The 21378-nt window shown below is 39.9% G+C and overlaps 1 protein-coding gene across 2 annotated transcripts in view; it reads left to right on the top strand.

The window, feature by feature from the left end:
* MME (membrane metalloendopeptidase) overlaps positions 1–21378 on the top strand; it is a 95726-nt gene that overhangs the window by 67814 nt on the left and 6534 nt on the right. For both annotated transcript variants that reach the window (XM_004379174.2, XM_004379173.2), the window contains exons 17-20: positions 10806–10864; positions 16868–16987; positions 18765–18898; positions 19019–19084. In XM_004379174.2, the coding sequence (XP_004379231.1) occupies positions 10806–10864; positions 16868–16987; positions 18765–18898; positions 19019–19084 (379 nt within the window). The remainder of the gene's footprint in view (positions 1–10805; positions 10865–16867; positions 16988–18764; positions 18899–19018; positions 19085–21378) is intronic.

Here is a 21378-nt window from a genome sequence, read left to right as displayed (position 1 = left end):
AAGGTCCTTGTCATCAATCTTCCCCTGGACTAGGAGATTCTCAGCACAGGGACCCCAGGTCCAAAAGACGTGCTATTCTCCTGGCTCTTGCTTCTTGATAGTATGAGGTCACCATGTCTCTCTGCTCACTTCTGTCTTTTATCTCTTGTAAAATAAAAGGTGATGCAGGCCACACTCCAGGGAAACTCCCTTTACATTGGATCAGGGATGTGATCTGAGTAACAGTATTGCATCCCACCCTAATCCTCTTTAATATAACTCAATCTTGCCTCATTAACCACAGGCAGAGATTAGGATTTACAACACATAGGAAGATTACATCAGTCACAAAATGGAGGACAACCACACAGTACTGGGAATCATGGTCTAACCAAGTTGAAACATATTTTTGGGGGACACGATTCAATCCACAACAACCACTAACACTTCAGCACCGAGTACAGTGCCGAGCACATCAAAGATTATCAGTTAAAGGGGAATTAATGAATGAGTGAGCAAGTGAAAAGAAACAGACTACTTGAGTCTGTGCCAACTAACACAATAAGATGCCAGTGAGGTACTGGATTCATTTGTGTATTCATTTGTTCTTTCATTCGTTCATCCAACTACTATTTGGACCAGTGACTGAGTCAGGTGTCCTTGGACACTGGGAGAACCAAAGGGGAAGCCCACCGACGTTGCATTTTGTAGCAACAGCAGAAGGTAGACAAGACAGATTATGATGAGGAAAGTGATGTGCCAGGAGAGGCAGAGAGTACAGTTTGGGACTGTGTGATGGACGGTCTGTTCTGTTCTCATGACACCAGAAGCGTTGGATAAAATTCCGAGATGTATATGTCAATCCATTTCCATTTTTGCACAACATTTTGAAGCCTTGCAACACCCAGGTGCCCTGAAAGAGAGACTGACTGTTGGGCTGATGTCTGGGTTCATACTGGAGCAAATGTGTTGTCAGGTGCTAAAACCAGAGCTGCAAATATCAGAGAATGCTTACTGTCCCAGCTAGGAAAAAAAGGGAAGAGGGTGGGTACATACAGTTGGTGTTATAATCAGTTATCAAATCCTGTCTTTGTAAACTCATAAAAAATCATCAAAAGGAATACCCTCCAGGGAAATGTGTAATCTAAGACTGTTTCTTACAAATTGGAATCATTTCAATTCTTTAAAAATACCTATACTTAGATTTAATAATTGTTAGCACTGTGAGAATATCTTCTAACAAATACTGCCAAATATTCTTCCTGAATATGGTTAACCTACACCCGTGTGACCCCAGAAGATTAGTTCATAATTTTATAAGTAGTTACTGAATTATTGCTTGTTGTTTTCTTTTGAAGTCAAGGTAGTCCCGGTTTCATAATCGTTTCATAATCTAGTTCGCACTGTCTTTTCTCTGTCATCATATGCGTTGGCTTTTTCTGAATCCTCTCTTTTAAATCGTCAGAAACCAAAAATTGTCTGCGATACATAACTCAGTAATACTTTCTGGATTCTCTGAATGAACTTCTGATATTTAGTCATTAGTGCAGTATGATTCCTGAGGTTTTCTCTGCCATGTACCTGCTTAACTTTTCTTCCTTCTCCATCTTCTGCCTGTTTACTGAGTTCAAGGGTTCAAAACTCTGCTACACATTAGAATCACCCAGGGCATTAAAATAAATACTGACTCCCAGGTCAACCACTCTAGATTGTGATGTGATTGCTCTGTGGGTGGAACCAGATGCTGACATTCTCTTTAAGTGCCCCTTCCAAGTGAGAACCCCCAAGTTGGTGATGGCTCCTTTTTGTATTGAGTCGTATTTGTTCGCATTTTGTAGAATGTTTTGCAAGATGTTGTGTTTAATTTGGCAAGTTAGGTTCAAAAGCATTTCCGATAGCAATTGCCCTTGTAGGACACAGCATACTAAAAATTCCTCGTATTTTATTGAGGTTGCTTGCAGTGAAACGTTCTGAATAATTTTGCACCCACTTAATAAAGTCGCTACCCTATTTTCTTTTTTTGAATATAGTATCAAGTTCAAATTCTCACTGTATATGGTCAGGCAAATAACATCTATTGCTTCACTATCTATTGCTGTTGCTTTGTTCAAATCTGCTGCAAAAGACCTCTTCAGAGTATCAAAAAGCAAAGATGTCACTTTTAAGGACTAAGGTGCACGTGACCCAAGTCATGGTGTTTTCAGTTGCCTCATATGCATGTGAAAGCTGGACAGTGAATAAGGAAGACCAAAGAAGAATTGACACCTTTGAATTACAGTGTTGGCAAAGAATGTTGAATATACCATGATTGCCAGAAGAATGAACCATCTGTCTTGGAAGAAATACAGCCAGAATGCTCCTTAGAAGCGAATATGGTGAGACCTTGTCTCATGTATTTTGGACGTGTTATCAGGAGGAACCAGTCCCTAGAGAAGGACATCATGCTTGGTAAAGGAGAGGGTCATCAAAAAAGAAGAAGGCCCTCAACAAGATGGATTGACACAGTGGCTGCAACCATGGTCTCAAGCATAACAACGATTGTGAGGATGGCGCAGGACCAGGCAGTGTTTTGTTCTGTTGTACACAGGGTCACTATGAATCGGAACTGACTCAATGACACCTAACAACATGTGTAGAGCACTGTGGTGAACACTATCAAGGATAAAAAGATGAATAAATGTGACGCTAAACTTGGAAGCTCACAACCTAGTGACAGAGGCAAAGGAGTAAAAATTAAATGTGACGAAAGGCAGAATTTGATTGGTGCTATAAAAAGCAAATAAAGTGCTAGCATCACACTTCAAAAATAAAACAAAACATCACAATCAAACCTTTATTTATAAAGAACCTTCTGGAGACAACATGGCAACCTTTAAGTCATTACTGAGGTGAAAAGAAGATTCACTAAAAATGAAACAAAACCAAGAAGCAGTTCATTTCTGTCTTCCCTTTTGTTGCTTTTGGCCCACTGTTTGCTCTAATCTGGGCTAATGGGACCGTGGTGAGCCCCTGAAATAAGTGGTACCCCTGAGAGTGACAGCCCAAGAGCTGTGGTTCTCCATGGGTCTTCCTGAAAGGCTGACACCACCAAAAATGGCAGGGAAGCTGGTACCCTGTGAAGTAACACCATAGTTTTGCCACTGCTATGAGTCACTAATATTTTCTTAGTGTCCCAGCTCTGTGAGTTACTACCTGGATGACCTTTCAAAAGCCAAGCAATCTCCTTATTTATAAAATGATCTAGACTATGTGCAGTCTGTAAGGTTCTTCCCAGCATTACAATTTTATAGCCTTCCTTGTGAAGGTTTTACACCAGCCAGAATGTTTTCCTCTTTGGCTTCTCCACATCAAATGGCTCTACCAAAAAAAAAATATATATGTGTGTGTGTGTGTGTGTGTGTATGTATATATGTGTATATGTATATATATGTGTATGTGTGTGTGTGTGTGTGTGTGTGTGTGTGTGTGTGTGTGTATGCATACATATATATATAGGAGCCCTGGTGGCAAAATGGTTAAGAGCTCAGGCTGCTAACCAAAAAGTTGGCAGTTCGAATCTACCAGCTGCTCCTTGGAAACCCTATGGGGCAGTTCTGCTGTGTCCTACAGGGTCACTATGAGTTGGAATCAACTTGGTGGCACATAACAACAACAAATATCTATCTGTCTGTCTATCCCTCTATACACATGCACCCTTCAGATGTAGTGCAGTACCTCGTTTCTTTCTAAAATACCCCTTCTGACTTTTCCTTTCCACTGATATTTCTAGAACCAGTCTTCTTTCCAATTAATTCCTGTATCCATCCATTGATTATCAAAACACAAGATAGTTATGCAGGATTTATAAGGGCGAATGGGATGACACCACTGGGAGAGTTGATATTGCCTTTCCAAGACGGGATGCAGAATGCTGGAAACTTGGGAGACAAATGAATCTCCATAAGTGTCGATGTCTGGGTAAGGCTTATAAAAAGTATTCTTTGAGTCAGCAAGTATTACTCAAGCTGTGAGACTGAGCAACAGGTATTTAGCCTAAACTTGGACAAGTCTCTCTCATTCTTCATGGCAGGGTCTGCCAGGGGCTATGCCCATGTTCTGCACATATTGTAAGAGATGAAAGTCTTAGATTTCCGTCTTTCATATGCCCATAAAGCCAACAAAGTCTTTTTTGCGTTTATCCGATGTGTTTTGGGGTTGTGAACAAAACGTTTTATCAGCAAAAATATTTCTGCTTTTAAGTTAGCACCCAGGGAGGGTTTTTATTTTGTTTTGTTTTCAGCGGCAGTGGGGGCGGGGAGTAGGAAGGAGAGCTGAATAATTTAAAGGTTGACGTTTTAGGTAGATTTTTATACATCTTTCATCTTCAAACAACATAATCAAAATGCCTTACAATTCCCTTTAAACTGGGAGAAGTTTAGAAAAGAACTCGGAGGTTTATATACAAGTGTATCCTTTTGAGAGGACAGTGTCCAGACAACGCATGGCTTCTGATTGCCACGGCTCCCTGCAGCCTGCACATCAGCTATGCCTCCCCTAGGCCTTGTGCCCGCCACACTTCTGGCTCACAGAATGAGATGGGATGGCACTTGGGGGATTGGAGGACAAAATTGATACACCACGGCCTGTTCCCAAAACTTAGTCATTTGTTCAACAAATATTTTGTGAGTGCTGACACACTTCTAAGCTCTAGGGATACAATTGAGAACAAAACATGGAACAGCCCTGCCTTTGTGGAGCTACCTTCTAATGGGCTAGGCAGACAATGGACTTGTAAGGCCAAGTTATATAAGGGTTAAGAGTTATATGGGATGGAATGAAAGAGATTTCAGTTGTTTCCTGCAAGATACAAGGGTTATTATGAACTGGGAAAAGTCACCAAAATAAAATTTTGACAGAAATTATCCAGTCACCCACATGTTGTGGCTCCCAAATTTGGGAATTTGTCTGAATTTGGCAAGTCACACATGACCGTGTCACTTTAAGGACTAAGGTGCGCCTGACCGAAGCCATGATGTTTTCAGTCGCCTCATATGCGTGTGAAAGTTGGACAATGAATAAGGAAGACCAAAGAAGAATTGATGCCTTTGAACTATGGTGTTGGCAAAGAATATTAACTATACTATGGCTGCCAGAAGAATGAACAAATCTGTCTTGGAAGAAGTACAGCCAGAATGCGCCTTAGAAGCAAGGACGCCCAGACTTCGTCTCATGTACTTTGGACGCATTATCAGGAGGGATCAGTTGCTGGAGAAGGACATCATGCTTGGTAAAGTAGAGCAGATGGATTGGCACAGTGGCTGCAACAATGGGCTCAAACATAACAACAATTGTGAAGATGGTGCAGGACCCAGCAGTGTTTTGTTCTGTTGTACACGGGTCACTATGAGTCAGAACCAACTCAATGGCACCTAACGACAACAACAACGTGACTGTGTACACATATACATGCAGAATCCATATATAAAGAGTAATAGAAGACTAAAAAGATTTTACCCAGTTGCCACAGTTAGAACCCCAACTGATGACTTCTAGGAAGACAAACAGAGCAGTCGTTGCTATTATGTTTTGTTGAAAGAGAAATGGATTCTCCCCAAAGTAAAGGTCAGAATGGGAGTCCTGGCTCTTATCCCACAGACAGAGCTGGATAAGTCACTCAGAGTACTTCAGTTATCTTATTAACTGTTTTGCGACAACAGTGAACAGTTTAGTGAGGCCCTTTGTTCCTGCTATACTTGGCGTTTGGATAAAAAGTGGCACTGTATGGAACAAGTGGAAAGAGCATGTGCTATGGATGTTGGCGTGAAGGGCGGTGGGGTCGGCAGACCTGTTACGATTCCTGCCCTGCCGCTTGTTGTGTGAATTTAAGTAACTTGCATAATACCTTTGAGCCTCAGTTTTTCACTTATAAACTGGGGATAATAACCTACTTCTGCAACGCAGGGTTGTTGTGCAGATTACAGTAACATTGTGTAAAGGGCCCGGCACATAACCAGAAAAAAAAAATAGCTAAACCTGTTGTGTCAAGTCAATTCCAACTCATAGCGGCCCTGTAGGACAGAGTAGAACCGCCCCATAAGGTTTCCAAGGAGCAGCTGGTGGATTCGAACTGCCGAACTTTTGGTGAGCAGTGGAGTCTTGACCACCCCGCCACCAGGGCTATGCACAGAAGTCAGGTGATCATTAAAAGGTAGCTGTTGTTGTTATAGCCTGGTCATGGTGGGTCTTCTAGAATGACTTCAGGGTGGTGTAGAGGCCAGCACCCTAAAGTTTGTTACTGGTAGGAAGGAACCCAGAGTATGAAGCAGTAGTAAAAAATGAGCGCCTTAGTTTTAAAAGAGATTGGCAAGGAAATGGCATTGGAGGGAGGGTTAGTCATGAATATTCATGGAAGTTTCACCTGATCATTGTAATGAACTTTTCTGTTAAATGCAGATCCGACAGCTTAGACGTAGAGAATTTAGTTGGAAGATGAGATGAGACGGTCTTCTTTCTCCCTAGTTTGCATATTCTTTTCCCAGCAGGCTCAGTTAGTTTATATGCGTATTAGGAAGAAGAGTTTAATAATCGTGAAGTGCCTCACTTCCTACACCCACAGATTGGAGGCACCATCTATTTTATATGGGTGGTCTGAAAGATATACAAAACACTGAAGTCTTGATGGGACAGTATTAATAAATGTAAAGGATTACAGTGATTTTAATTATGAGATGACCCTTCTTCTCTCCACGCAGAGATACATGAGGAAGGCATAAAAAAATCATGATGTCGCACCACGGATTTCAGAGGAGTTGCTTTGAGACCACAAGATGCTGAGGAAGTTTACACTTACAGGGAAAGGGGCATTAATAGTTTTAAGTTGTGAAGTTACACATGAGTGGGTGAAAGAGAAATTTATTTCAAGTGCTTTTGTAGTCTGGAGCCCTGGTGGCTCAGTGGTTAAGAGCTCGGCTGCTAACCAAAAAGTCCACCAGCTGCTCCTTGAAAACCCTAAGGGCAAGTTCTACTGTGTCCTATAGGGTCAGTATGAGTCGGAATCGACTCAGTGGCAGTGGGTTTGGTTTTTGGGTTTTTGCAGTCTAGGGGGTTTATTCTAACCAAATGGCCAAAGGATCAGGCTGTTGACTTCCTCTTTCCTTCCCTACCATGAAAATGATGTCAGTGTGCTTGCATTTCATCACCACTCAGGTTCCTCAGGGCAGTAAGAGTTAGAAGAGAAACACCGGGTCCTTCTCTCAAGGGTATTTCTGTCGTATCTCCCACCCTCATTGTCCACTCAGCTTTGAGGGTTTGAGGGACACACTGCTTGCAGTAACCCTTTTTTGTTCCACTGTCGAATGTCTCCAAACAAGGATCAGCTTACCTGACAAAGTGAAGTCTGAGAAATTTTCTTATTTCTCACTCTCCTAGTCTTTGCTTTCCACCACACACACCCACACTCACACACTCACAGTAACACTGGAGGCAAGAAGAGAAATCCAAGAGCAGAATGGTTTGTGCTTCTTCTCTCGGGTCTGAGACTCTCTAGAGAGGCTGTTAGTGCCTGGCATCCATGCTTTCAAGGTACCTTCAGGTAACCCACGATTCCCACTGTTTGAGGGCAAGAAATACCACCATTTGAGTTTCTCTTCTATTTGCACACTTTCTCTTCTCTCTGCTGCTGTTCAGGGCCAAATTTGTCTGTGTTCCATAAATGGAAGCTTCTCCTGAAACTTTCAAACTGCATCCAAGTCAAAAGAACTTAGAATTTTTGTTATGTCATCATTAATTTGGAAAGTATTTTCTGTGCCCTGTTAGTTTCGTTTTTATAGTAACATAGTGAGCTGTTTCATGACTGACCACAACTATTAGACATTGAGCCTGTAGCTGTTACCATTACCTTCTTTAAGAGGTAATGATCTAATCACAGTACTTCAAGTTCTGGTCATTCCCAGGAACAAAATGCTCAGTGCTTTCAACCTGGATAATCACACAAGGGTGGTATGAGGATGTACCGTGAAGGATCTCCAGGAAGAAAAGGCAGACAGTGCTCTGTAAATCGAACCACAGTAATTCTGATTGTATTCGAGTGTTATTTAGTCATAAATAGCTACCTATTTTCTTGGAGGCATCATTCGCAGTGGACATTTCCCCTGCTGGAAAGTTATAAGCATTGATCAAAATGCAATCTTGAGCCCCTCAGAGTACTGCAAGAGAGCAGCAGCAAGGCACTGAAACAAGGTGGGACATTTATTTTTATAAAAGCCATAAACTCAAGATGGGTAATAGGATGGACACCTCGTCTCCGTCCTGCTTGTGAGATCTGCTGCTGTCTGAAACAGTTTCATGCATCTTGTTCCTCTTCTCTATAATATACTTAGTTAAAAAGACAAAAAAGTAAAACATTTTAGATTGGCACCTTCTTTTCTATTTCATTATTAGCATTTTTGACTGTTTCCAGAACCAAATTATTTGCATATTTTATTTGCGATTATCCAGAAAATTCCATACAGCATTTACTGTCACTAAGTCAGAAGTCTGTAATTATGAGACTGAACCTTAAAACCACCGAGACCTGGAACACGTTAAATTAACTTTTATTACCATTAAAATTTAAATAATTATAAGGTGTTTACATATAAAATTTGCCTCTACACTTGCTATCAAAATGTTGAGAACACATCAGGAATCTTCTCAGAATCACTGCAAGGAAGGGCGTCCCTCCCCCCGCTGGAGAGCAATATGAGAACATTTCCATCCTGCCCTTTCTGTTAGGCAACTTGGAAGCATATTTGAACCTGAATCATAGTCACTGTGTGAATATACATAAACCTATTCTTACTATATTATTCTTCCTGATCATCGTTTTTGTTTTTTATAAGTACGTATTTTTGAATTTGTTGATCCAGTTACTCTGTATAGTTTCTGGTCTCTCGGTTTTATTCCAACACCCCTGGGGTTACGAACACATACTTTTGTTGTGAGTCACGGTAAATCATGTGGGAAGCAAGTGGAGTTTAATTAAAATAAATAAAGTTATCTGCTTGTCATCCTCAACCTGCAAGAAACAGTGAAGTACTGATGACTCAGCTGTGTTCAGAGAGGACTGATACATCAGTCTCGTCCATGTTTAAAAATGTTTTCCCCTTTGAAAACAACAACAAAACACATCGATCAACCATTCTTCCTCCCATCTTCAAGCTTATTTTCTTCCTGAAGAAAAATTCACAGAAATGTTGCCTGCATTAAAAAAAAAAAAGTCCCAAATCTTTGAAAGTCTGGATCATGTTACTGGAGAGAAAGCCCATCTGCATTCAGAATTTATCAGACCTGTGCGATACATGGCCCTCCCCCGGTTGTTTTTCAGAGATCCTAGCTGACATTTCTAATTACTGAAAGTAGAGGTAAAATGCTGATTTGTGCAGTTGACCTTGTACTGCTTACTTTGCAAAGCAGGGTCTAGAAACAGTTCTGCTGTAACCCCATTGTACTAATTACTGTAAACTTCTGTGGCTAGGAAGACAGTTGCCACGGTAAATGCCACCATGAAAGTGGAGTGGCTACAATGAAGCCGTTAGACAATAATATGTGATTGTCTTAGATGTGTGCAGTGTGCTGACGTTTAAGAGGTTATCCGAAGTCAAGTGGTGTCCATTTTCCTTGAGTGTCCAGTCGTGTATATGATAGTCTGTTGAGATGGAAATAGTACTTCTGTTGGACGAAAGTGCTTAACACATGATTATTGATATGCAGTCTTCAGAGCATCTTAGCACAAAGACATGAGAATATTGGCACCTCTCCTTTAGCTCACCGCTGCCCTTTATCATCATTCAGGGGAATGCTTTTTGGTTTTTGGTTTCATTTTCTCATTCAGTCTTGTATTATAGTTATTTATGTGTCTTTCTCATTTATTCCACTCGAGTCTCCTGAAGTCAGGGACTGTTTTTAAATACATCTTCAGACTCTGTATATAAGGAGCCCTGGTGATGCAATGGTTAGAAGCCCTTGGCTGCTAATGGAAAGGTCTGCAGTTCAAACCCACCAGCCTTTCGTGGGGGCTGGGGGTGGGGGAAGACCTGGTGATCCGCTCCCGTAAAGATTACAGCCAAGGAAACCTTATCAGGCAGTTCTACTCTGTCCTGTAGGATCGCTCTGAGTCAGAATCGACTTGATGGCACACAACAACAACAGATTCTATACAGAGACCGAATTACAGTGTACATAGACCAGTATACTTAAGAGCCACCTGGACTTTGTTTTACAGGTGTCATACGAAAATATACCTTCGTTCAATTAGCTGAATGTTGCATTTTAAAAAACAGTTTTAAAAGGCAGTAATTGGAGGCATGTGACTCCAAGCTACACTCTCTGCCAAGGAGATCATTTGTTTCCAAAAAGGTTCTTTGTAAACTATGAATTAAAATATTGTTAAATGTACTTGAATCTGAAGTTTTAATACCTGTATTTTAATATTCTGTCAACTATTCTAAAATTGTAGGCATAGTTACCTAGAATCAGGAACATAAAGGCAAACGCATTTCAATATAATCTTACCTCACTGCAATTTTTGAAGGATACATTTTAATGAGTTTTGCACCGTCAGAGATGCCTCCATAAAAATTCATGCAAATGAAGTAGATTGCAGACCTGGATTTATGCTGATTTTTAAAGAAATGAAATGCTTTTAAATGAGCTCTCTCACCCAGTGAGCTAGTTTTAATTTGTTGATCATATTTCAGACACAGAAAGATAAGATTCAAGTAGGAACAGTAATAACATTTTTATTGTGATGAGTGGATTGAAGTAGATAATGCAGTATCATTTGTAACACGTTCTTATGTTTTCCATAGGTGGATAAGCGGAGCAGCTGTAGTCAATGCATTTTATTCTTCAGGCAGAAATCAGATAGGTAAGGTGTATTTCTAAATAATTCTTTAACATTTCTCTCTTTTTTCCCAGCCTGTAGTGCATTGCATGACTGACTTACAATACCTCAAAAAAACAGCTGAGGCTGAGTTATTGCTTTATTAAATATGCTTCTTGAAACTAAATGCTCCAAATAACTTTTAACTATAATGGCACAACTGAAGTTAGTACAAATCACATTAAGCAGTTTTGTTTCTTTTGCAATATTTCCATTTGTAACTGAAATGGTTTATCTTATTTCTAAGTACTTGTTGTAATTTAAAGTCCCTTAAATATATCTCCATAAAATTATATTGACTTGAAGACTTTATAAGCATCAGCATCTTAGACTAGTTTAACGTTTCAAGAGCCACCTTTTCAGAGATCCAGTTTTCCTGGCAATTCTGTATGCTGGCTCCAGTGGAGATAGTGGAGATAGTCCTAGTCTGTATTATCTTCATTCCAGAAGCTTCAAGGGGCTCAGAACATTGAAAGGTCAAATATATTAGGATAGATCATATGAAATTGCATTGATTTAACCACCTTTTGATTTCATTTTAATCAAAAGAGAAAAAAAGTTATGTGTTCACTAGTGGTAATACCACAGCAGTGCGCATGGAGGTTGAATACATGAGTGAATGGTGCAATGAAGAAATGAATGACCTACAACAAAAAAATTTTTATCTTCTGGAAAGACCTGTTCATCTTTAAACTCTGTCTCTCTTAAATATGACATAAATTGGGCTCTTTTTTTCAAGAGGTTTTAGTATGTAGAAAGCACCCACTGATTCAGTGCTACCAGAGGTATTCTAAAAAAAACAGTAGAGGAAGCTTCTCCAGTTGTATTCTGTCCAGCTATTCATTTCTAAGTGTGGTCCAAAATCAAGAGGGAAGATAATCTCAGCATTGTTCTAAACTATTCTTTTTATATCTCAGAGTCTTCCCTAAGCCTCGTTTTTCTTTAATTTTGCTACCAGTTAGGTTGGAAATGATGGAAAATCCTGTAAGATTTTTATCATTGATTAAAAAACAAACCTTTAAAGGAGCTGTGGTGGTGCAGTGGTTAAGAGCTTGGCTGCTAACCAAAAGGTTGGCAGTGCAAATCCACTAGCAGCTCCTTGGAAACCCTATGGGGCAGTTCTACTCTGTCCTGTAGGATCGGCATGAGTGGGAATTGACTCGACAGCAGCGGGTATGGGTTAAAGAAATTATATCCTTCTTTTGTTTGATAATACCTTTCCCCCATTGCTTTTAAGCCTAGGAAGAGTTAAATGAAGAATTTATCTACGTTTTCTTCTAGTATTTTTGTGGTGTTTATTTTTGGAGTAAAACTTTAATCCATCTGGAATTTTACTTTGCTACATGACATGAAAATGAATTATACAAAGTAACCAAGAAACCAAACCCACTGCTGTTGAGTCAGTTCTGACCCACAGTGACCCCACAGAATTTCCAAGGCTATGAATCTGTATAGAAGCAGACTGCCATGTCTTTCTCCTACCGAGTGGAGAACCGGTGATCTAGAATTGCTGACCTTTCGGTTAACAGTTGATCGCTTTAACCACTGCACCACCAGGGCTCCTTTATATAACATATAGATAATAATAAAGGCATGCGTACCTGGGTTAAAACCAATTAGTTCAAAGTCTAGGCTAATATGTTTCCCAGCTAGGGAAATTATTACCTAAACTCAGACCAGAGCCTGCTTAATGATCAACTGAGAATCTATGCAGTCCATCCTTTATAAGGTATTCCTGGAAATCATTCAGAACTTTCCTTAGAAATGCCTTTATTGCTGGACGGTCTTCACTTTGAAGACTTCTTTTTAATATTCACTACTTCTGTCAGTGTAGGATCTAGTTCACTGAAGATTTAGCATCAAACAGAGTAATTAACTTTCAGTGGAATCCCAAGGACAAAGGGAGGCAGCCAAGATGTCAGTTCTGCATTAGGATGTATTAAGTTTCATTTTAAACCAGCTCAGGAAGGCCCCTGATCCTACCAGACCAGGAGCTGATGACCCCCAGACAAGGGTCTGACAAATCCTCTTTGGGACCACTCTGGCATGTTCATCCCTTCAGCCTTTCTCTAGAGCAGATCTAGGCAGTTTAGGTCAAGATGGGACCATGATTGACTCTCAGTAACCCCAGATCCCTGCAGGTGACTCAAAATTGGTCTGCCTAAGGGGTTCCCTGATCATGCTGGACCTGAGAGTGTTCATTTTTAGTTTAATACCCTCAAACCAAACAAGCACACAGCAAAAAGAAAAAGAGTGAAAGTGGCTTACCATTTCACGAAGTAGGCAGTTATCCTCTGAATAGTCAAGAATTGTCTGTAATAAACATCCTTAATACATAAGAAAGATCTTTTTAAAGTGTGTCAAGATAAACTGAGCTGATGGAAATATGAAATAAAATTAACCTCTTTTCGTATGCTTGTCTGCTAAAAACAGCAGTTCAGAGAAGGAGGAAGTGTCACACAAGAAGAGAAATCTTTGATGTGTGCGTTCTTTCTCTGTGACAGTTCATTTAAACCTCCAAAGTGGGGATTGTCTTAACTAAAAATAATTGAAGATATATCTCTCCATCTTTCTCCTTGATAGGACTGTGTGTGCCTGTACAGACCTACATACATACATACACATATACATACATACTTCTGCAACACTGACTTAATGGGTTTGGTAGGATGTGCATTACAAAATTACAAAGTTGGTATAAAATACTGTGTGTCTCACAATGCCTTCCCATGCCCCAGATAACACAAAATGAGATCACTTACAATTTCTTATGGGATTGGTCATTTTACATTGTTAGGTTAAAAAATAAGTTGTTATTCATATCAATAATTTCTACTTTTTAATTCACTTCCCACCAGTTTTTGTTAGAACTCACACATGTAGGCTACGTTTCAGATTTTATGTACCCCTTCTACTTCACATCAACAACAAGAGGCAACTTCCAGCACAAGAAGCCATTTTAAATGCTTTCCTCATAATACTGTAATTGTTTAATTCACTGGTTCTGCTTCCTTTCACGTTGCTTCTTGAAGCTCCAGGAGCCTTCTTTGCCATTAAGAAAGCCACACGTGAATGTTTTGTCGAATGTAAGTTTCAGGCAGTATTCAACCATCTCATTAAACCTTAAAGTATTGTCCAAGAAAATGATCATTTCAGATGGGGAGTCTTATAATTGCTGCATTCTCCCTTTTTGTTAAAAATGTTCCAGGGATCTTTTTACAATCACCCTTTTTCAGTGTCAGGGAGTGTATGGGTTATTTAGTGTATACAGCCTGGGTGGCCTGATGAATACCTTGAGATAATTAAACTTCCTAAAGTGCCTTACTCATTTCTAGGAATATTCTTTTCAGACTTGAAAATTACGAGTAAATGTTTCCAAAATGTTTCCATTCCAGTTATTATAAAAAAGAATGTTTATTTTTTTTTTCCACCAAAAAAACTTGATTTTACCTGTTTGCAGGCTCGAGCTTTATATGGAAGATTCTAAAATCATGGCCTTAATATAAATAAATAAATAAACTAGGGAAAGGAGAGGGATACAATCTTTTGTTTCATTGACCAATGACTTATTTAATTAACTAAGTTGTTGATAATCATGAACAGAAAAACTGTACAACTAAGCGTTGGAAACAATGGTTGTGAAGTCTACTGGTAACAGACTAATGGGGGAAATCCTTCTCTCAGAAATTTAGCTGACGGAGTGAAAGGGGAAAATCATAATTTGCAGTGCTGAACTTGAAGACTAGTATTTAACATGAACCATAAAAATTGTATCACTTGCTTAAAGAATGGCATATCAAGACCAAACCAAGCCTGTTGCCGTCGAGTCAGTGTCCACTCATAGCGACCCTATAGGACAGAGTAGAACTGCCCTGTGGGGTTTCCAAGGAGCTGCTGGTGGGTTCGAGCTGCTGACCTTTTGGTTAGCAGCTGAGCTCTTAACCACTGTGCCAGCAGGGCTCCGAAGAATGGCATATCAAGGTAAAATTAAAGCAGCAGGATCTTTACAGCTAATGTTTAGTCTTGGGATCACGTTTCATAAGAGCATTTTATATAATGGGTGGATTTTAATCAAAGCACATAGTGTGGGAGATAGCATTCACTTTAAGGTAATAAAGTATTGCACTTAATTTTTATACTTTAGGCTAAAAATAATTTCTTGGCACCATTGATAGCTCAGGCAGCTACATGTGAGGTATAAATTTCATCAGAATTCTCTAAGGACAAAAGTACTTTTTTTTGTCATTTGAATGCTAAAACAAATTTCTTAATTTGTTTTTGAAGATCTAGAGACACAGTATTTGTAAAGTCTCCTTTAAATATCTAATATGTATCTCTGAAACCCATGCAGTTAAGGTCATATTCACCCCACCTGAAAGGCAAAGAAACAACATTTGCTACTCTGTGCTAACTAGATATTAAGTTTCTTGAGGTCAGGGACCTTCTCTTACATTCTTTGTATCCCAGTAGCAACACCCAGGGCTTTGCATGGGATAAATCTTGAACTAAAGTTTGTTTTGTGTTTAGATTACAGAGCATGGTGTTTTAGTTAGTGGAGACTAGCGTTTTAAAACATAAAGAGATACAATTATTAACATATGAACATTAATTTTAATTTCTTTCTGCGGTCAAAGATTAGCCACCTCAAACATCCTGGTCCAAAAGCAATGATCTTTTTAAAAATCAAACAGGGGAAATGTATTCCAAGAGAACAGAAAAAAGACCCAGTGATTAGTGTATTTCCGGAACTGTATATTTCTAAAAAAAAAAAAAAAAAATTGTGTGAGAGTGTGTGTGTGTAGAGAGAGAATTTGTAAGTATAGCTTGGTGGGTGTATACGTTCTATGAGGATGATGGGATGGGATAGGGAAGGAAAAGGCATGGGGAAGACTAGAGAAGTAGGCAGGACCATGGATGGCATCAAAGGCCAGGCTGAAGATTTTGTATTTAGAGAGCAATGATAAGCCATTGGGTTTTTTTTTTTAAAGCATGGGAGTGATAATGACCAGAGTTGCACTTTAGGAAGATTACCTTAGCTGCAGGATAGATTAAGAGGGTAGATTAGGTTTAGGATAGATTAGAGTTGGGCGAGGCAGGAAGTGGGAAGACCAGTTAGGAGATTAGTGTAAGTGATTCTTGAGACGGAATGAGATTCTGAGCTAGGATAGTGACAGCAAGACTGAGAAGGGAGAGAGAGACAAACATAAGACATGTGACTGGAAAGAAAGGTATATGACCTGGTCTTTGTTTATGTAGACTGTGAAAGACTGCAAAAGAAAGGAGGCACCAAAAATAAATACAAAATTTTCATTTTGGATGATTAAGATACTTCAGATGCCACTAGCAAAAATAATACAGTCAAGAAAGTGGTGGCTTAGAAGGGAAAATGGTGATTTTGGTATTTGACATGCTAAATTCAAAGAGTTTGTGAGGCATCTACGTGGAGAAGGTTGCCAAGTTATTGCAGATGTCACAAAGAAATAAAGAGAATATAAGCATATTTATAGGTGCCTCAATGAAAGGAAAATAGGGTTATGTGATTGAGGGATAGTTCAGATTGTGTGGCTCTGTTTATTAAATAAACTATTGTAGATAAATAAAATTGCAGAGACAGCATTAAAAGTCCTATGTGTGTTATTGAGTAACTATTTCTCCTTGCATCCAAATTTTTACAATGGGACAAGGACCTTCTGCTTGGAGATTATAATTACTCCTTGCCCGAACTCCTTGCAGTAGAAAACAATTTTAAGAGAGATTGTAAGGTGTGAACTGGAATTATAAATCATAGATTACAGAGCTACGTTTGGATGAACTCTTTGTTGTCATTAGTAATAAAAGACCTGCATTCATTTCTATCATAGAAGATTTTTGTAACCAACTAAGGGAAACTGACTTGTGTACAACAGCTTAGCAGGCAAGAAGCCAAGCCCAGGCCTGTTTTCATAGAATAATGCCACAAATCATCCTGAGCGTCTTCTTCCTTTGCAGTCTTTCCAGCTGGCCTTCTGCAGCCCCCCTTCTTCAGCGCCCAACAGCCTAACTCACTGAACTACGGGGGCATCGGCATGGTCATAGGACACGAGATCACCCATGGCTTCGATGACAATGGTAAAGGGCAGTTTATACTTTGCTTTGGCTGAGATATATTCTAATAAACAGGATTAAGAGTCATTAATCAATACAAAAACACATTCACCAGTGTATCGTTGAGCTGTATATTCCCCACACTTTTAGTGTTCCTTTTAAGTTGTTGCTTGAGAATGTAAAAAAATTTCTAATATTGAAAAGCCATGTGCGCTTTACTTTGACGGAATAAAACAAATACATTGAGCTAATATTGTGATGTTTTTAACATAGTGATAATGCATACTTTTATTTCTTGACTGTGTATGTCTCATTTCTCCAAACTCTTAAAGGACAGAGTTCCTGTCTTAAAATTAGAAATCAGATGCAAATTCAGAAAGTATTGTATATCCAAGTGGCGGTGCCCATGAGACTCTTTAAGCTGCTTGTCATCAGTGGTTTGGTTTGTTCTGTTTTTTTTTCCCCACCTTACCCCTACAATTCAGTTCAGGGCTTTGCAAACAGTAGGCACTTAAATGTTTCTATGTTGCCCCAAGTGGTGAAATGAATTTATCGTTTCAATGAAAGTTGAGATGTACGTAAAGACATGAGATGTATGTAAAGCGGTGACGACTGAAGCTATGACAAAGATGAGTTCACAAGTAGAGAGAAGATAAGTAAGCCTTAATGAGTCCCGAGTCTAGAGAGCCAGGAAGGAAAGGAGACAGGAAAGGTACAGTTTCATAAAGGACTAAGTATCAGCTCAGTGCCACCCATGATGCTAGGTATCCCAAGGAAGCACTGGTCCTTGCCATCATGAGTTTACACGCTTAATAGGAAGGGAATACTTGCACACATGCGATCAGTAATAACAGTCAATATTCCCTGAACATCCACTATGTGATAATGACTGCATATTTTATGTGATTAACTCAATTAAACTATACAATAATCTTAAGAGGTGGGTGCTCTCACTATTTCCATTTTTCAAATAGAAAAAAAAAAAGGCACAGAAAGAACTTTCTCCAAGTTACAGAGCTAGGAATTGATGGAACCAGGATGTGAGTTCAGGCACCTTGACCTCACAACCCTCACAACCCTTTCCTTTCATTCCATATACCAGAGAGAAATATTCAAAAGATGATACAATTAAGTGCCAAAACATATGACATACGTAAGTGCTATTTGGAACTCAAAGAGGGAAAAGATCAGTGTAGTTTAGGGTTAGCAGGAAAGCTCCAGGGAAATCAGAGGGAAAAGGAGGCTTTTTCTTCCTGCTTGAAGTAGAGAGAAGCTGTGAGCCTGCAGTATCTCATGACGGATATGGGAATAATAAGTGAACCCCAGAATACAATTGTTGCCTTATTAAAATCTTAAAATATCAAATTAAGCAGACTTGCTTCAGGTGAAAATCATGCAACCAGAAACAAGGTACAATTTCGGGAGCATTTTCTTTGGTCCCCTCAGCTGAGATAAAAGGAGTCAAGTGGGTCATGAATGTGGGTGATGGCTGGTTGCACGTTATGATTCTTGTAATCAAGGTCACTGAATTGTCCATGTAAAAAATGTTGAACTGGCGAATGTTGGGTCACCTGTATTTTTATTACAACAAAAAGGAAGACATATCAAGTACATCAGCCACCTGGCAGTTCAGGCTTCATCAACCCTGTGAATGAGGAAGGACAACAGTTCTTCTCACGATCTGTCCAATTTAATGTTGTCTCACACCATGGTATTTCAGTCCTTGGACTTTGAATTAAGACATCTTATTGTAATTTTTGGTGTAATGGGTTGCCATTTTACTTAAATAAATTTATTACAGGTAGAAATTTTAACAAGGATGGAGACCTTGTTGATTGGTGGAGTCAACAATCTGCAAATAATTTTAAAGAACAATCCAAGTGCATGGTGTACCAGTATGGAAACTTTTCATGGGACCTTGCAGGTGGACAGCACGTATGTCATCCCCGTTCTTTTGGAAAGTTTTACATACGTTAAATCTTAAGTGAATTGTTGATGCTTTTCTTAACAATTAATTCGAATGCAATTAAGGTCTTTTTTTTTTCTTTTTAACAGCTCAATGGAATTAATACATTGGGAGAAAATATTGCCGATAATGGAGGTCTTGGACAAGCGTACAGAGTGAGTCATCATATTTTCTTCCCATTTTAGTGGTTGGAGTGTTTGTTTGTTTATTCATTCATTTAAAGCTTTTTGCAAAAGGAACTTATAGGCGATAAGCGATGGATAGAAAATGCAGAGAGGGGGTTAGTAAACATGTTAACTGTCAGGGTCAATTCACAAATACTTGCTGAGAGTTGTACTGTGTGGTTGCCGGAGTCCCGGGGTGGTGCAAGTGGTTAATGGGATCAACTGCCAACCAAAAGACTGGTGGTTCATGCCCAAAATCTGTTTATAATCCTCCAAGAAACCAAGGAGAAGAGCCATGGAATGTTACATCAACAGATATGAGGAAATACGCAAGTTCCTCAGAAGAGGCAAAATTTTTCTAAGAAATAATCAGTGAGATAAATTTTTGAGAAAAGTTGCCCCATAAGAAGGATGATTTCAGGATTATTGAGTAATTTAGTGAACAGAATCCTCAGCTTCGCAGCAGATGAACCATCATTTGGGAACAGTAATCGGCACAAACCACAGACATAATACTAAACCATAGTTCAGTTACAATGATACAGTGAAGGAATGAAATGGTTTTGCTCTAGTAGGTGGCCTTATAGTCAGCCGAGCTATTATACCCAGAGGAGTGGAGCATATGGATGTAACTAACAGCCCTTAGACGCTCATTTAGCCTTCCGCTCATTCTTGAATTCACAAATACTTGCTAAGAGTTGCACTGTGTGGTTGCTGGAGTCCCTGGGTGGTGCAAGTGCTTAATGGGATCCACTGCCAACCAAAAGACTGGTGGTTCATGTCCACCAGAGGTGCCTCAGAAGAAAGACCTGGTGATCTACGTGAAAAAAATCAGCCACTGAAAACCCTACTCTGACACACATGGGGTCGCCATGAGTTGAAGTCAACTCAACAGCAACTTTTTTTTTTTTTAGTATGTTTGACACTATTCCTGGTGCTATAGATACAGGAATGTGTTATTAAATGAGGTATGAAATAAAAGATGCCATTGTTTGATGATATGAACAAGGACTAGAGGATGGGCTAATGGGTGCCAGGTGCACAAGAAAATGTAGGGATTTTCACAAAAGGGTGGAGAAATAATGGTGTTGGAAGCAGCAAGGAGGATGAGGGTGATTTTGAGCATTCCTCTCAAGCCTGGTGTGGGTCACAGGTGGAGAATAAGCAGGGTCGACTAGAGAGGGTGCAGAGAACCAGGTAACTCAGGGTAGAGTCAAGCTTCTTTCAGGCAAGGATGGATGGAATGGTTGATAGAAGAGTGAGGAGGTAGGGTTATTCGTTCACCGTAGAAATGTTACGGTGAGAGGGAAGGAGGAGAATACTGGTGGTTGGGTCAGTAAAGAGCAAACTTTGGAGCAGTGTGGAGAGAAGTGACTGCAAGGGCCTGCAACTTAGGCAAATCTCCAAGGACCATCAGAGCGTGAAGCCTGGGAAAGTAAACTGGCTGCAAAGTCTCCAAAAGAAGGAGTCTCAGCCAATCCCTAGTGGGTGGTATATTCCTGCTTCTTCGCACGCTTGGTTTTTTTTTTTTTTTAATTGGTGGTAGTAATTTGCATTTTACCTCTTCGGGTGCTGATATTTTTGTATTCTTCTGAATATTCTTGAGCTTTATTCTGGGACACGGTTAAATTACTTGGAAATGTTGTTGTTGTTGTTAGATGCCTTCAAGTTAGTTCTGACTCATAGCGACCCTACAGGACAGGGTAGAACTGCCCCATAGGGTTTCCAAGGAGCAGCTGGTGGATTTGAACTGCCAACCTTTTGGTTAGCAGCCGAGCTCTTAACCACTATGCCACCAGGGTTCCTGAATGGAAATGGTTTTGTCCTTTTGAGTCTTGCTTTTAAGACTTGTTAGGTGGGATTGGGACAGTGCTCAGTCTAGGGACAATTATTCCCCAACTGTTGAGGCAAGACCTGTTGTGTGAATTTTAGGGTTTTCCGTTCTTGCTGGTAGGAGTAAGCAGTAGTCTAAGTCTTGTGTGTGTATCAGACGCTGTTATCTCTAATCCTTTTGGGTGATTCTTTGCCTAGCCTTGGGTAGTTTCTTCACATGCGTGTCCAGATCTATACTCACCTGAGTACATGAGGGGACCCTCTGATCTCAGGGGTTCTCTTTGTGTACAGCTTTCTCTTCTCCTCTGCTCTCCTCCCTTCTTCTCCCCTCTCCTCCCCTCTCTTCTCCTCTGCTCTCCTCCCCTCCCCTCTCCTCCCCTCTCCTCCCCTCTCTTCTCCTCTGCTCTCCTCCCCTCCCCTCTCCTCCCCTCTCCTCCCCTCTCCTCCCCTCT

This window comes from Trichechus manatus, unplaced genomic scaffold (assembly GCF_000243295.1).
Source record: "Trichechus manatus latirostris isolate Lorelei unplaced genomic scaffold, TriManLat1.0 scaffold00062, whole genome shotgun sequence".
In the NCBI taxonomy this organism is placed as follows: Eukaryota; Metazoa; Chordata; class Mammalia; order Sirenia; family Trichechidae; genus Trichechus; species Trichechus manatus.
Note: the sequence above shows the minus strand (reverse complement) of the source record. Positions and strands in the feature narration are given on the sequence as shown.